This window comes from Anas platyrhynchos, chromosome 12, assembly GCF_047663525.1.
Source record: "Anas platyrhynchos isolate ZD024472 breed Pekin duck chromosome 12, IASCAAS_PekinDuck_T2T, whole genome shotgun sequence".
In the NCBI taxonomy this organism is placed as follows: Eukaryota; Metazoa; Chordata; class Aves; order Anseriformes; family Anatidae; genus Anas; species Anas platyrhynchos.
In genome coordinates, this window is record NC_092598.1 from 1,586,483 (window position 1) to 1,602,792 (window position 16,310).

Consider the following 16,310-nt stretch of genomic DNA (forward strand, 5'->3'; position numbering starts at 1 on the left):
TCTGCCTCTTGTGCTGCTGTTTGCCGGGGGGAGAAGGGAGCGGGGCAGAGCCCCCAGGAGCTGCGGTGGAGGCGGTGCTGCTCCTGCCCCAGGTCTGTCCCGTCCCATCCCGTCCCATCCCGATGCATGGTACCAGAGCTGGTGGGCAGCAGGAGAGGGTGCCAGCGCTCCCACCGCAGGGACGCATCCTTCACCAGAAGCTTTTTTTATCTGTAAGAGACCGGGACGGACTCGGAGAGCTGAGAGTGCTCTGCTCGGAAAGGAGCGTGGTTCCTGGGCGCCGCGATGCTCACGGGTTGTGTTTTTGTGTCTCGTTGCATCACAGAAAAGCAGGGTCCAGAGCGGAAGAGGATTAAAAAGGAGCCCGCCACGAGAAAGCCTGGCTTGCTGTTTGGAATGGGCCTTTCAGGAATCCGGGCAGGCTACCCGCTCTCCGAGCGCCAGCAAGTCGCTCTGCTCATGCAGATGACAGCCGAGGAGTCTGCAAACAGCCCAGGTGAGCGTGGGGCCAGCCCCGTGCTGCTGCCTTGGGGAGATGCTACTCGGGGCGAGCTCTCTCCTGCCTTTTTCTGCCCCCTGTGCGAGCCCTGGTGGACATCTCCTGCTCCAAAGCAGCGAGCAGCGTGGCACAGCTGGGTGCAGGAGGGCGGCTGCGCTGCTGCCAGGGTCTGCCAGGCTCCGGGGTGCTGGGTGTGGGAGGGAGCGGTGTGAACCGAGGCAAAACAGCAGCCTCTGGTCTTTTTGTGTTCCTTCTGGGGAGAAGGATAAGGCTGATGATAGCCAGCGCGCACTGTAACGTGAGATGCAGAGCAGCTGGAATGTGTTTACCATGGATTTGGGATTTGGGTAATTTTTATCTGTTGTGTGACCCCCCCTCTGGGGTTTTGAGAGGCGCAGCGTGCTGTCCGTGTGTGTACATCTGCGTCCTACACACACACGCTGCAGCTTTTAGCTGCCTGGTTTGTTGCTCTTAACGCAAATCTCGCTGCTTATGTTGCTGTTACTTGAAAACCAGCAAAAAGCTGTGTAGTCTGCAGAGCATTCAGCTGTTCCCAGAAAATGTGCTCCCCTCCCAAGGCTGTCAGACCTCACATGTGCTTGGTAAAAGGCCACTTCCCTTAGGAAATGAGGTTTTAGGGTAAGGAGCTGCATTGTCTACTCCTAAATCATGGGATTGCCTACAGTCTTTGCAAGGACTGCAGTTCTCTCCAGCGGGCTTTGGCAGCCTGCAATTAATATCTGTATTACACACACACAGGCTTTCCTCTGTCTTCACATCAACTTCAGAGGCTGTTAACTCTCGGTGCCTTCTGGGGAGCGTTTTGGTGGAGAGGCGAGATGAAACGCGTTGCAACAGCTCCCTCTAAGGGTTTGCGTCTTGCTCTGAGCTGCGCTTCCTGACTCTGTTCTCTCCTCCTCGCAGTTGACACAACACCAAAGCATCCCTCTCAGTCCACAGTTTGTCAGAAGGGAACTCCTAACTCTGCCTCCAAAACCAAAGATAAAGTAAATAAGAGAAACGAGCGAGGAGAGACTCGGCTGCATCGAGCTGCCATCCGAGGAGATGCCCGGCGCATCAAGGAGCTCATCATCGAGGGTGCGGATGTCAATGTGAAAGACTTTGCAGGTAAGCAGCCCCGCACCAGGAGCTCTGCGCTTCGCCCTCGGGTTGGATGTGCCACCCACAGAGTGGCTCCTGCCAGGGGAATTTGTTTCCTTACCACCCAGGTTCGCTACTTGGAAAGGAGAGATTATCCAAAACCAATGAATTCGCCTTTAGGGGAGGAAAACATCTTGCTGTCCTTTAAAAAAAAGAAAATACAGATTTCTAAGAGTTAAAAATCTTTGGAAAACATCCGCCCCTGTGTTGGAGCTCAGCAGCTGAAGTCTCAGGGCTGTCCTTGCTGCACCCACCCTGCTCCTGCCGGGCTGGGGGTGCGGATCCCTGCTCCCCCCGGGGCTCTCGTGGCTCCATGCTCAGCAGTGGGACCGGGACCCTCTGGGCCATTTCTTGTTCCACACACGTGATGCCTGAGAAGTCTGGAGGAGGATTTGCAAAGGCTGTTTTAGCTCTTTTTTTTTTTTTTACTTAAAACGTAACAAACGTGCGTAAAGATATGAAAACACTGGGTTTGTGGAGTCGGTGATCCGGAATCAAATGGTGATGCTGTCAGCTGCCTGGGGTTTAAGTACTGAATGTGGGGTGCTGCTGAGAGGAACCACACCGCTGCTGCACTAACGAGGGGGCTAAATTAGCACGAGGCAGCCTCTCTTCCGGCACGTCCAAGAGCTCGACTTTGCTCTTTGCTGTTCCCTTTGCACGATTTTTTGGCTATAAATAGCTGTGCGTGTTCCTCTGCCTGGGTGATTAATGCCAGCGCTAGACGGAGGTATCAGCTGTGATTAATTCCGGGCACAGGTGCCCCCTGCTCGTGCTCCCGGTGAAGGTAACGGGCGCGCTCCCACGGCGCTATCAGCAAAACACCCAAGGAGCCGCACGCCTTTTGCTGGGAAACTTCAAAACAGCTCCTGCTTAAAAATAGCCTGTTTGAACATGATAAAATACTTCATCCCGTGGTCTTCAGAGGTTTGTTTGAGAACGAGAGCCGCTGTTACTGTGGAGATGGGCTGTTTGGTTCCTCTCCGAGATCAGGGCCTGTTTTTTGGTGGCATTGCTTGCTTTGGAAAGCACGCAGAAAATATTTGTTAGGTCTGCGTGGGGGATGCTTCGGGGCAGTGTCTGTAGCTCGGAACTCAGCCCTGCTGTAGGAGGCTGTGTTTCTCTTTTCAGACAAGGGAAGGGATTTGAGACCTGGCTCCCACATGGCATCAGCAAGCCTCCCAATTTCCTAGCCAGAACTTTGCCCTCGGGTTTGCCAGGGCTGTGCCATTTCTAGCAGGCGATCTGACTGCCCGTGGTGCACCCCGAGGGGAAGGTGGGGCTGGTCCTGCAGAGCTCCCCGAGCTGCGGGGCCGGGCTGCAGGCTCCTGGTGCAGGCAGCCGTGGTGGATGGAAGTTGCTTTTCTCTCTCTGACCCTCTCCATGAAGGTGATGCCCACCTCTCGGTGTCTGTTTGCTCGCAGGCTGGACGGCGTTGCACGAGGCATGCAACCGGGGATACTACGACGTGGCAAAGCAGTTGCTGGCTGCAGGCGCAGAAGTCAACACCAAGGGGTTGGACGATGACACCCCGCTGCACGACGCAGCCAACAACGGGCACTTCAAGGTTGGTTGTGGCTGGATTCCACGGCTCTCTTTCAATGACCTTTTTCTTCTCGTGTGCCAAGCAGCCACCTGTGAAAATGCAGAGATTCTGGTTATTTTGTTATGGTTTGCTGCTGATAGCCCTGTAGCGGTGAGAACCTCCTGCCCCCGTACTGCTCAGCGTTGTACTTGCAGAGGAGAAGAGTTTGTTCTGGAGCACAGGGAGAGTGCATGGCTTTGCAGCTGGTTTTTCTCCATGTTTTCCTGCCCAAATTGATTCATGTTGCTGGCCTTTGTCTTCTTATCGATGTCTGTTAGTGCCACAGGGCTTGTCCTGTGGCTGACAGCAGGCTGCTCTCCAGCTTGAGCATGTCCCCTTTTTGTTACATGTGAAAGACCAAAAAGAAAAACCAAAAAGAAAAACCAAAAACACCCCAACAGATTCAGAACATCTTTACAAACACTTAAAGTCTCTATTTCCATTTCCAGGTGGTGAAATTGTTGTTGCATTATGGAGGGAATCCTCATCAAAGCAACAGGAAGGGGGAGACACCTCTAAAAGTAGCCAATTCTCCCACCATGGTGAATCTGCTCCTGGGGAAGACGACATACCCCTCCAGCGAAGAGAGCTCAACAGGTGAGGCTGACCTTTTTGTGCACGTAGGAGCGATATCTATGGCCTGCAGCAGTCTGTTAGTACAGAGACGTTAGGAGGACGGTGAAATTAGGCTGTTCTCAGAGTATCTGCACGCTGCTGTCACAGCCAGGAGCCCAGCTGTAGCTGCACTGCAGGCGCCTGCCCCGCTGGTGCCGGTGCCGCTGTTGTGCTTGAGCCAGGTGGGAAACATCACAGGCTTCATTAGTGCTAATTGCAGGAAACGTTCCTGTCTTATGGGGAGTCTTGGCCTTACCCTATTTGCAGTCATAATCCTGTTAGAAAGTTTTTCCCTTGCTGCATGCTGGATGTTCTCAGGAGCACGCCTCGCGGGGCTGAGAGGGGCTGACTGTTCCCTAAGAGATCTTCCAGCTCGGCGTTTCGGGGTGGCAGCTGCAAGCTGAGCAAAAGCTGGGGGAGGAAAGGGGTGGCAGGGCTCCTTGCAGGCCTTAACGCGGTGTTTTTCTCCCTCTGCAGAGACGTCAGAAGAGGAGGATGCCCCGTCCTTCGCTCCCTCCAGCTCTGTTGATGGCAATAACACAGACTCAGAGTTCGAGAAGGGTTTGAAGCACAAGCCCAAGGCCCAGGAGCCCCCCAAAACCATCACCCCGGTGAAGGATGAGTATGAATTTGATGAGGACGATGAACAGGACCGGGTCCCGCCAGTCGATGACAAACATTTGCTGAAAAAGGATTACAGAAAAGAGACTAAAGCAAACAGTTTCATTTCCATACCCAAAATGGAAGTGAAAACTTATACTAAAAATAACACAATTACACCAAAGAAAGCTGCCCACCGCATCCTGTCGGACAGCTCGGACGAGGAGGAGACCAGCGTTGCTGTGGGGACGGGGGAGAAGCTGCGACTTACGACCCACTCGATATTGCCCAGCAGCAAGATTCGGGAGCCTGCCAGCACAAAGCCGCAGAAGGAGAAAAGCAAAGTAAAAAAGAAGCGGAAGAAGGAGACGAAAAGCAAAGAGGTTCGATTTGGCAAAAAAAATGACAAATTTTGTTCCTCTGAATCAGAGAGTGAAAACGTGGAGAGTGAGGAGGATGACAGAGACTCTCTTCAGAGCTCTAGCTGTGTAAAGGACTCCAGGCTAGTGCTAAAAGAATCCTCCTTGTTTAACTCTCTGTCTGCCTCATCGACCTCTTCTCATGGGAGTTTAGGCTCCCAGAAACATAATCCTAATCTTACAGAACAGCACTCCAAGCACTGGAGGACGGACAATTGGAAAACCATATCTTCTCCAGCTTGGTCAGACGTCAGTTCCTTATCGGACTCCACAAGGACGAGGCTGACGAGCGAGTCAGACTACTCGTCCGAGGATTCGAGCTTAGAGTCGCTAAAGCCAGTCAGGAAGAAACCAGAGCACAAAAAGAAAAACAACCCACACAACACTGTTTCTGAGAAAAAGAATTCATTCCATAGCAATGTGGATGGAGCAATTCCAAAGCTGGACAAGGAGGGGAAGGTTGTTAAAAAACATAAAACAAAACATAAACATAAAAACAAGGAGAAGGGACAGTGTCCCATCAGCCAAGACATTAAAATAATCAAAACTTTTTCTTTTGAGTTTGAGGACTCTAAACAAAAGCCTGAGAAAGGCTTGATAGTAGAGACAGAAAATCCAGTCGAAAACAAATTGAAAGTGTTAAAGCATGAGCGAGAACACTGTAAGAAGGAAGAAAAACTCCCCAAAGGTAAAGGGGAGGAGAAAGAGTGGTTGTTTAAAGATGAGACTGGAAAATCCTCGAAAGAGGAGAAATCATTAAGAAAAGTCAAAGAGGGTAGTAAAGACATGAGCAAATCCTTCAGAGAAGGATTGAGTAAATCAGAAAAAGAGAAACCTGTAAAGGAGAAGTCTCCAAAGGAGGAGAAGCCAAGAATACACAAGGAGGAGAGAAAGAAGAAGTCAAAGGACAAGCAGTCAAAATCTGAAAAGAAGAATGAGCTGAAAGAGGAGAAGGTTGCTAAACTAGAGAAAGAAAAATCCTTCAAGGAAGAGAAGGAAAAATGCAAAAAAGAAAAAATGTACAGGGATGAGTCTGGCTTTGATGAGTTTAATAACAAAAACCAATTTCCCGAAAGCGAGGACACAAAGTTCAGCCTCTCGGATGATCAGCAAGAGAGGTGGTTTTCAGACTTGTCTTCTGATTCCTCCTTCGATTTCAAAGGCGAGGATAGCTGGGATTCTCCGGTCACAGATTTCAGGGAGATTAAAAATGACACCGTGGCAAAACTAATCATAGAGCCAGTGAAAGAGGAAATTAAAGACAAGAAAAAGGAAAACAAAACGAAGGAGAAGAAAGAATACAACGAGAAGCGTAATGAAAAGGACGCTTTCTTAAAGAAGAAGGACAGAGACTACGTGGACAAAAGCTCCGACAAGAAAAAGGACCAAACAGAAAGACACAAAGCTGCTCCTAGCTATTTGCCTGAAAAGGACAAGAAGAGGAAGGATTCTGCAGAAAGCGTCAAGGAGAGGAAAGAAAAAGATACAGGTGAAACCAACAAAGACAGAAAAGATTCCTCTGATGGCTCTAAAGACCGGAAAGACAGTAAAACAAAGCAGGAGGAGCCCTATCGAGATGACTTCAAAGAATATGGCTGTGAAACCTTCTTCAAGGACAAGTCTGATGCTGAGTTCAGTGGCAAAACCCTGGAGAGTTGGGAGCGGCACCATTCTGGGAAGGAAAAGGAGAAGAAAGATGCTCCCGACAAGGAAAAAAAAGAAAAAGTGAAGCCAGAGAAGTACAAGGAAAAATCCAAAGAAGGCGACAAGGAGAAAAGTGAAAAAGCTGCACCGGAGAAAATCCCAAAAGACAAAGAACTCGAAAAGGGTTTCAAAGAGAAAAAGGAAAGTAAGGAAAAATACAAAGACCTGCACAGCAAAGACAAAGAAAGGAAGAGCTCCTTCGACCAGGTCAAAGAGAAGAAGGAGAAAAACTTTGTGGATCGAGAGGACTTCTCCGAGAAAAAGGATGAGAAGAAAGGCAAGGAGAAGAGCTGGTACAGCATCGCGGACATCTTCACAGACGAAAGCGAAGACGAGAGGGATGATTACAGCCTGACTGGGTTCAAAGTCAGCGAATCCGTTGGGGGCGAAATGCACCGGCTGGACAGCCTGCAGGAGAAGGACGAGGGCGCAGCGGCTGAGAAGGAGCTGTACCCCGAGAAACACCGCAAGTACTCCTCCGACCGGCAGCACTCGGGAGAGAAGCAGAAAGATAAGGACTCCAAGGAGAAGAAGAAGGACAAAGGAACATCGGAAGGGGGGAAGGAGAAGAAGGAGAAGAGTTCCTTTGAAAAACACAAAGAAAAGAAAGAGAAGGATTCTTCGGAGAAGTACAAAGACAGGAAAGACAGAACATCCATAGACTCCAACCAAGAGAAGAAGAACAAGCAAAAGCTCCCGGAAAAGGTTGAGAAGAAGCATGCCAGTGATGACAAGGTGAAGAACAAGCATAAGGAGAAGCTGGACAAGGAGCATTCCAAAGAGAAAAAGTCTTCGAAAGGGGGAGAGTCAGAGAAGAGCCTGCTGGAAAAATTGGAGGAGGAGGCTCTGAACGACTACAGGGACGACTCCAACGACAAAATCAGTGAGATCTCTTCTGACAGCTTCACAGACAGAGGACAGGAGCCGGGACTGACCAGCCTCTTCGAGTCTTCGAATCTCTCTCTTACCGATGCCTCCGAAGAAAAGTTCAAGGACGCCCTCCCGTTACCCTGCCTGCAGGACAAACTCAAGGAGAAGGAGCGACACCGGCATTCCTCATCGTCATCAAAGAAAAGCCACGAGAAAGAAAAAGCAAAGAAGGAAAAGACGGAGAAAAAGGAAAAATCAGATGAATTTAAGGACTCCAGCAGCAGAAAGGATTCCAGTCATTATGAAAAAGATTTCTCTGTGGATGGGGAGGCTTTCAGCACTTCCTACAACATGAAGGCGGAGCCTGATGAGGAACCAGAGAAAAGCATTGATTACTTATTTTCTGAAAAGAAAGACAAAAATGATTCTGAAAGAGAGCTGTCAAAGAAGGCGGAAAAAGAAAAGACTTATGGTTCCAGCGCCATCAGCACAGCTAAAGAGAAAAAGAAGCGAGATAAACACAAGGAGAAATGGAAGGAGGAAAAGGAAAAGCACAGAGACAAACACGCAGATGGCTTCTTTAAGCATCACAAAGACGAGCCAAAGTCAACACTCAAAGAGAAGGACAGTCCTCAAGTTACCACCTTCAAGGACAAATCAAAGGAGGAAAACCTCAAATTCGGTGAAACCAAACTCAAGGAGAAGCTCAAGGAGAACCAAGAGAAAGACAAATCGGAGTCAATAAAAATAAGCAACGGCAATGAAAAAATAACCCTTTCCAAAGACAGCGGCAAGAAGGATGCCAGGCCCAGGGAGAAGCTGCTGGGAGACGGTGACCTGATGATGACCAGCTTCGAGAGGATGCTGAGCCAGAAGGACCTGGAAATCGAGGAGCGCCACAAAAGGCACAAGGAGAGGATGAAGCAAATGGAGAAAATGAGGCACAGGTCCGGAGACCCCAAGCTAAAGGACAAAATTAAAAGCTCGGAAGACGTTCGCAAGAGGAGTCTGGATCTGGCAACAAAGAAGCCATTAACGCTGGACACCCAGCTCAAGGACAAGAAGCTCAAGGAGCTGGGCCCGCTGACCCCCATCCTGTCACCAGAAAACAAACCCCAACCCGCCGTGGGCACGGACTCCAAGGACTGGATCACGGGTCCTCAGCTGAAGGAGATCCTCCCGGCCTCCCCCAGGCCGGATCAGAACCGGCCGACGGGCGTCCCGACCCCGGCATCCGTCGTGTCGTGCCCGAGCTACGAGGAGGTGATGCAGACGCCCAGGACTCCTTCGTGCAGCAACGAGGACTACACGGACCTGATGTTCGAGTGCGCGGACTCGCAGCACTCGCTGCCCATATCCACCATGTCCATGAACGCCTGCTCTCCATCCTTCTTCGACAGATACGCCAACGTTTCGGGGGGCCTCCCCGAGAACCCGAGCCAGACCCCGACCCGCACCATCCCCTCCACGAACCTCTATCGCTCCATCTCTGTCGATATCAGAAGGGCGCCCGAGGAAGAGTTCACCGTTGGAGATAAATTTTTCAGGCAGCAAAGCGTCCCGGCGACATCGAATTATGACTCTCCGGTGCAGCATTTAATGGAGGAAAAAGTTCCCCTTCCTTCTGTTCCCACCGAGAAGTTCCAGTGTCTGTCCCCTGGGTATTACTCACCGGATTACGGGGTTTCGTCACCCAAAGTGGAGGCTTTGCACTGTCCTCCGGGGGCTGTCAGCGGAGTCGCCCAGTCTCCTGAAAGTGTCTTTTCTGGTTTACAAGCAAAATCCTCCCCTTCGCACAGAGATGAACTGCTGGCTCCTTCGGTAGAAAGTGCTCTTCCCCCCGACCTTGGCATGCCGTTGGACACCACGGAGGAGCAGCAGGCCACCGCCTCCATCATGCCCCCAGAACCCACCTACCTGCCACCGATCGAGGAAAACCATTTCAGTTCGGGTCTACCAGAACAAAACAACATAGACTGGGATAACCCTCCCGCCAGAAACCCCGAGGCCGCGCTGCCTCCCAGCTTGATGGCTAACACAGCCGAGCACCCTGTCACCTGGTCCATGGGCTCAGAGCTTCTGATGAAATCTCCCCAGAGGTTTTCCGAGTCCCCCAAGCCTCCGCTCTGTTCCCTAGAGCCGATTCATCCTCCACCAGTAGCCTTCATCCCCACAGACACGTCCTACCCCGTTTCTCCGATATCTTACCCTCTGTCGGTGTCCGAGCCGGGGCTCGATGAAGTCAAGGAAGATGCTGAGGAAGCGGTGCCGGGGGAAATAGCGAATGCTGAAGAGCAAGCACCCTACATGTCCCCCACGAGGTTAGACACCTTCTTCAATAACTGCAAGCCTCTTCCAGAGGAAGCACCCGAGATACCTCCGGAGCCCCCCTGTGTGCCAGCAGAACCTCAGGCAGAAGCTGTTAGCGCGCCAGAGAACAACTATTTGGAAACAAACACCGCCGCCCCGGCAAACACAGAGGAGGCGGTGACGTGGCCCGATCCGTTCACCAACAACGAGGATGATTTGGACCTCGGCCCCTTCTCGCTGCCGGAGCTGCCGCTGCAGCCTAAGGACGTGGCGGAGACGGAGATGGCCGAGGCGGAACCAGTGGAAGAAACCCCGGTGACAGCTTCAGAAACCAGTACCAGTGTCATCAAAACCGGTGCGCCTGCGGTAGCTGCTGGGGACGCGGAGGAGCCCCCGGGCAGCCAGGCAGCCGCTGCCCTGCCGCTGGAAGCAGAGCCACAGGCGGAGGAGCAGAAATCGGAGGCGGCGGCGCAGGAGGCCACCTCGGAAGCAGTGAGCGGAGCCGAGGAAAAAGGTGGGGAGGACGCGGAAGCGCAGCCTCTCCAGCCGACCTCGTCGGAGTCTGCTCAGGCTGAAAGCAAGGAGGTGGAGGCGGTGCAGGAGGAGCTGTCCTCCTCCGGTGGGGCGCCCGACAGCAGCTCCCAGCCCTGTCCCCCACCCGCGGCCAGCGCCGAGGGCAGCGCCGTGCCGGAGAGCACCGCGGCACGCGCGGGGAGCCAAGTCTCTTCCTCCCAGCCCGACGCGCCTCCGGGGAACGCGCAAGCAGAAATTGTTGAACCGGTACAAAAACCGGTAGCAGAAGCTCCCAAACCGCCCAAAATAGAAGAGATTCCTCAGCGGATTACCAGGAACCGGGCTCAGATGCTCGCCAACCAAAACAAGCAGAACGCCGCGGCTTCTGAGAAGGAATTTCCTCCTGTTTCTGCGCCTGCCACACGTGCCAAAGGCCGCATTACGGAGGAGGACGATTCCCAGACTCAGCACCCGCGCAAACGCAGGTTCCAGCGCTCCAACCAGCAGCTGCAGCAGCAGATCAACACGTCCACCCAGCAGACCCGGGAGATGATACAGCAAACTCTGGCAGCTATCGTAGACGCTATAAAATTGGACGACATCGAACCTTACCACAGCGACAGATCCAACCCCTACTTCGAGTACCTCCAGATCAGGAAAAAGATTGAAGAGAAGCGGAAAATCCTCTGCTACATTACTCCCCAAGCTCCTCAGTGCTACGCTGAGTACGTCACCTACACGGGCTCCTACCTGTTGGATGGCAAGCCTCTCAGCAAGCTCCACATCCCAGTGGTGAGTCGCCTCCCTGCTCCTGCAGCAGGTGGTTTAAAGCACAGCATCGGGGGCTCTGCCCTCCCTTGCTGCCACCAGCACAGCCAGATTGTCCCCTCGTGCACCCAGGGCACATGCTCACGATGGCAAAACCAAGCCTCAAGCCTCGCTAAGTGGATGGCTAAGTGGTAAATGCATCCTCTGAGATGTGTTTCTGCAGAGGAGACCTTAGGCTGTGCTTAGGAACCTGAGGTTTGTTCGGGCTTTAGGGCGAGTTTATACAAATCCACTGGGTTTGAGGCCAGAAGGCAAAATGGCTTTTACAGGCAGCGCAGTAACTGGATAACAAACCTGGGAGACTGCAGGGAAAAGAGAGTTGCCCTTAACTCCTGCCTCCCTTTTACCCAGCCTCGGTGCTGCAGCCACAAATCCGGGCTCTGGCTGGAGGAGGAGGGTCAGGCCCTGCCCTCCTCCCTGCTGCAGCCCCTACAAAATACCCAGGTCTGGCAGGATTCGTGCTGCCCGTTCAGAGCAGCCCGAGCGTGGGTTCCTCTGTGTGAATTCAGCCACAATTTGCCTGCCCCAGCACTGTGCTGGTTGTAGCCCGCGGTCACTTCTGCTCCTGCCGGTGTTTCTCTGGCTGTTCACCCCCTTGCTTGGACGTGCTCTACCCCCTGCCCTTGCTCGTGGCCGTGCCGGGAGCTGCCGTACCCCCAGCTCTAACCCCGTGCTGTCTGCCCGCAGATCGCCCCGCCACCATCGCTCGCGGAGCCCCTGAAGGAGCTCTTCAAGCAGCAGGAAGCCGTCAGGGGGAAGCTGCGGCTCCAGCACAGCATAGAGCGGGTAAGGCAGCGCTCCGAGGAGTCCCTGCTTGGGAACGGCTCCTGAATTTGCTTTGCTGGGGAAACCCAGGCTGCCCCGCTCACTGCTCTGTTTGCTCTCCCCAGGAGAAGCTCATCGTCTCCTGCGAGCAGGAGATTTTGAGGGTTCACTGTCGGGCAGCGAGGACTATCGCGAACCAGGCGGTGCCCTTCAGCGCCTGCACCATGCTGCTGGACTCCGAGGTCTACAACATGCCTCTAGAAAATCAGGTCAGTGATTCTTGGCGGTGAAGGAGCCTCTCAGAGGTGCTGTACACGATCCCGGGGCCGAGGGGCTTTTCCAGATGGAAAAGATAGCTCCCAGCTGCAGGACTCGCTGCCCAAAACCTCCCCAGCACGTGCCCGGCTCAGTTCCTGGGGGCTCGAGCTGCAGGCGGTGGGCGTGCAGGGGAGGGAACACATCAGGAGCACGGTGACACGGGGAGCACGGTGTCTCTGTAGAAGCTGAGATGGCTCACGTTTATCAGGGAGTCTCAGGACACTCTGCCCTTCTTGATCAGGATCATTGCACATTTGAGGGATTTATTTTACTGCAATCTGGGATATCTTTACCCGCCAAATAACAGGGAGAGAGCCATTAAATTAACTTGTATCCGAATACTGGCTTTGGAAGGGCCAGACTGATGCACAGCCCACAGAACACGGGCATTTCTTCTGCTCTCACGTGGTTCTGTGCCAGAGCTGGGTGAGTGCAGCCTGCCCTGTGAGAGCAGAGGGGCTCAGCCACGGCTGTGCCACCCCGCCAGACCCTCTGCAGCCCGGAGCAGTTTTGTTTCGTCAAGCATGTGCCGTAAGAGGGGTCTGAGTATGGCCTATTACACCTTTGACTGCTTAAAGTGAAAAAAAAAATATAAATAAATCTCCATGCAATTCCCTTTTGATGTCTTCTGCTTAGGGAGACGAAAACAAATCGGTCAGAGACCGTTTCAACGCGCGACAGTTCATTTCCTGGTTGCAAGACGTGGATGACAAGTACGATCGGATGAAGGTGAGAGGCGCGGGCGAGATGCTGGGAGCAGGTCCTGCTGCTCGGCGCCCCGGGGAGGCTTTCGGTGACAGCAGCCCCAGCCACGGGGCTGGCAAAACACTCACTTGGCTGGGTGCTGCTTTGGGAAGCTGTGTTTTTTGTGGTTTCCAAAAATCTGCTGGGCGCAGGCATCCCTGGATGGTGTGGGCAGCACAGCTGGTGGGAAGGGCTCTCTCCTCGTCTTCAGGGGCAGCGATGGCAAGAATTGAATCCTGTCCTGGGACCTCTGCGAAGCAGTGGGGGCTTCCCAGATGTCCTGAGTCCTGGTTCCCTTTCCGTGAGGCTGTGCGGGGTGTCCCTGGCTCCACGTGCTGTGCTGTTCCCTGTGATCCCTGTGGATCCCCAGCTTTTGCTGGGTGTTACTAGCAGCGGGAGCTTTTCCTGCCCTGTCCCGCTCACCCCTCACCTCTGCTTGTTTTTTTTTTCCCCATCCAGACATGCCTGCTCATGCGACAGCAACACGAGGCTGCTGCCTTGAACGCGGTGCAAAGGATGGAGTGGCAGCTGAAGGTGCAGGAGCTGGACCCCGCGGGGCACAAATCCCTCTGCGTGAACGAGGTGCCCTCGTTCTATGTGCCAATGGTCGACGTGAACGATGACTTTGTGCTCTTGCCGGCATGACAGTTCCAAACCAGGAGACATCACTGAAAACTGGCAAGGACGGGAAGCCCTCCGAGGTCGGGCGGTCGAGCTCACATTCACCCTTACCGCTTGCTGATGAATCCCTGGTCAGAGGAGGAGGAAGCAGCTATCGGCAGAAAACAAAACAATAAGAAAAAAAAAAATTGCACTTTCTTCACAGCGCGTCCCTCGCTCCCGGACTGACGGCAGCTCCGCCGGGCAGCGGGTCGGGGCGCATCTCCTTTCCAACCGGCTGCTGCGGCAGGGAGGCAGCCGGTCCGCGCGGGCAGCGAGCACTCACCGGCGACGGGACTGGCAGAGGCGTGGAGGGAGGAGGCCAAGGACACCATTTGTGTGTTGCAGAAGCTGCTGAGCGGGGCCAGCAACCACGTTGATCCATGTACTTGTGAACACAGCGATTTCCAGCTCTCTGTTTTCCACCGCTCTGCGGATCTGCGCGCAGAGAAGCTGCAGTAGGAAACAATGGGGGGAGGGGGGGGTGTTTGAGTTTCTGTTCCATCCTGGGTATGTCTAAAACAAAACAAAAACGAAACAAAACAACAAAAAAAAAAAACAAAATTAGAAGCAAAAGACAGCGTCCGAGTTGGGCAGACGCGGCTCTGAAGGTGTGGACGGCGCCGGGCGCGGGGAGGAGCCCGGGGGCCGCGGGGCCGCCGCTCGCCACCGCCCGGGAAGAGCGGAGGAAGCGGCGGGCGCCGCGTGCCGGGGGGCACGGGGGCAGCGGCGGGGCGGGAGGTGGCGACGCAGAGAAAGGACTTTGCCAACTGTGTTTTTAATGGAGTAAAATCCATGTGGTTTATATATTTTTTTTCCTTTAATCTTGGGCATTTCGTTTCTCTTTCTGAGAACATAACTTGAAAACACTACAGAGCCAATACTCATATAAAGAAAAATTGTATCCCATAAATGCTGTACAGTTTTTATATACATTAACAATGTACTTTTGCTGCCTTCTAGATAATTTATTTTGCAACACATTACTGCACAGTTGTAAATAACTTATGTACTGTAACATCACTTTCAGTTATGTGTAAAGAAATAAATAAATTAATTAAAATTACCTTTGTACGTATAGCTCACCCCAGGCAGCGCTCTGAAGGAGCCAGGAGGTGCTCAGTGGTTTGGAAGCCTGCCTGATGCACCCGTGCTGTGCGCACAGGTCCCCTGGCTTCAGTTTGTGCTGCACAGACCCCCGGACGCCAACTCCTAACCTCGGGTGGCTCCTAACCCCGTGGTGCTGCTCCTGCTTCAGTGCAGCCGGGTGCTCCGAGTCGAGGAGCTGCTGCTTTAGGGCTGCAGAGCTCGGAGCAGGAGCAGAAATGGGGAGCCCAGCGCTGCCCCAGCCCTGCCATGGCCCCGTTGGCTGAATTCGCTCCTGCTCCTGGGGCCTCTCCGTAAGGGGTGAGGGAGGGAAGGGGCACGCGGCGCCCTCGTGTCCCTCCTGTCACCAACCCTGCACCGCTGGGGCTGTCACCACCGCATGCTCTGTGTGCCCGTGTCTGTGCTGTGGTGTTTGCCTGGCTCACGTTGAGCCATCCTGCTGGCAGCTGGGCCTCGAGCACAAGCGCTCAGCACCAGGGCTGGAGAGGTTCAAGTGCCTCTCCCACGGCCCCTGCGCCCTGCTTGCAGCTGCCGCCCGCCCTTGCCTGGCACGCAGGAAGCCTGGCTGCCCCCCCCGGCCTCTCTGGCTGCCCCCCCCGGCCTCTCTGGCTGCCCCCCCAGCCTCTCTGGCTGCCCCCACCCGCCTCTTGCTTTCTTTTTCCATTTTTTCCAGGCGCACACACACTGCTCAGACCCCTCGGCTGCTGTTTTTGGAACCAGGGAGGAGTTGAGCACAACGCGGCTCCAGGGCGCTGCTGGGCTCAAGGGCACGGCACAGCCCAGTCCTCCCCAGTCCTCCCCAGTCCTCCCCAGACCTCCCACTGCAGCTCGGGCTATGCCGGCCGCACACAGCACAGGGGGAGCTCCTGGGGCTGGGGATCTGGAGGGTGTCCCTGCATCGTGTCCCACTGGGGTCCTGCTTTCCCCAGCCTGGTGCCCCCCACCCCTCCAGCAGGGATTGGGTCCCAGTGTTTATGGGTGCTGTGGCCTCACTGGATCCTAAATGGTTTTGTCCCCAGCCTGGCTTAGGGTTGTTGTGTTGGGGTGGGCGATGGGCACCAGCTGGGGGGGCTGCTCCTGGGGTGAGAGGGGGCCTGGGGCATCCTCACACCCAGCTGATTTTTTACCTAACGCCCAGCCCTGCCCTTTCCTTCATTAAATAACTGCAAAGTGCCGCATCCCAGGGCTGTGCAGGGGGGGACACAGAGATAACGGGCACAAAGAAATTAAGGAAAAACCAAAAAGGCTCCTCTGGGGGCTCGGCTGCTTCTTCCCCCTTCCCACCGCGCTCCCCCTTGTAGGGTTTTGTCCCGGAGCCCTCCTGGGGGTCCCCCAGCCCCTGGAGGCTCAGCGGGGGCCGGGAGCACCCATGGGTGCTGGTGTCCATCCTGGAGCAGCTCTCGGCCCCCCCGAACCCCCGGGAACAAGCGGGGTGCGCAGGGGGAGGCTGAGCCGGGCAGGGGCGCACGACCCGGGCTGGGCTTGGGGGGGGCGCACAGGGGTCGGGAGGTGTCTGGGGGGGTCCGGGGCTGGGATTCGGGCCCGGGGGGGGGCCAGAAGGAGGGGGCAGGACCTGGCTCCGGGGGGGGGCGGTGCCGCGGAGGGGCCGAGC

At 54.5% G+C, this 16,310-nt stretch overlaps 1 protein-coding gene and 1 long non-coding RNA gene across 3 annotated transcripts in view; one reads left to right on the forward strand and one right to left on the reverse strand.

The window, feature by feature from the left end:
- ANKRD11 (ankyrin repeat domain containing 11) overlaps nt 1-14,657 on the forward strand; it is a 112,442-nt gene extending 97,785 nt beyond the window's left edge. For both annotated transcript variants that reach the window (XM_072043799.1, XM_072043800.1), the window contains exons 5-13: nt 326-496; nt 1,424-1,627; nt 3,085-3,227; nt 3,695-3,842; nt 4,338-11,068; nt 11,792-11,890; nt 11,995-12,138; nt 12,824-12,916; nt 13,391-14,657. In XM_072043799.1, coding sequence (XP_071899900.1) covers nt 326-496; nt 1,424-1,627; nt 3,085-3,227; nt 3,695-3,842; nt 4,338-11,068; nt 11,792-11,890; nt 11,995-12,138; nt 12,824-12,916; nt 13,391-13,576 — 7,919 coding nt within the window. In that variant the 3' untranslated portion in view covers nt 13,577-14,657. The remainder of the gene's footprint in view (nt 1-325; nt 497-1,423; nt 1,628-3,084; nt 3,228-3,694; nt 3,843-4,337; nt 11,069-11,791; nt 11,891-11,994; nt 12,139-12,823; nt 12,917-13,390) is intronic.
- LOC140003478 (uncharacterized) lies at nt 14,365-16,299 on the reverse strand. Its single transcript, XR_011812238.1, has 2 exons — nt 15,321-16,299; nt 14,365-15,277 (listed from the first exon to the last, which is right to left on the reverse strand). It is a non-coding gene; the product is annotated as an uncharacterized lncRNA (long non-coding RNA).
- Nucleotides 16,300-16,310: the final 11 nt, after the last annotated feature.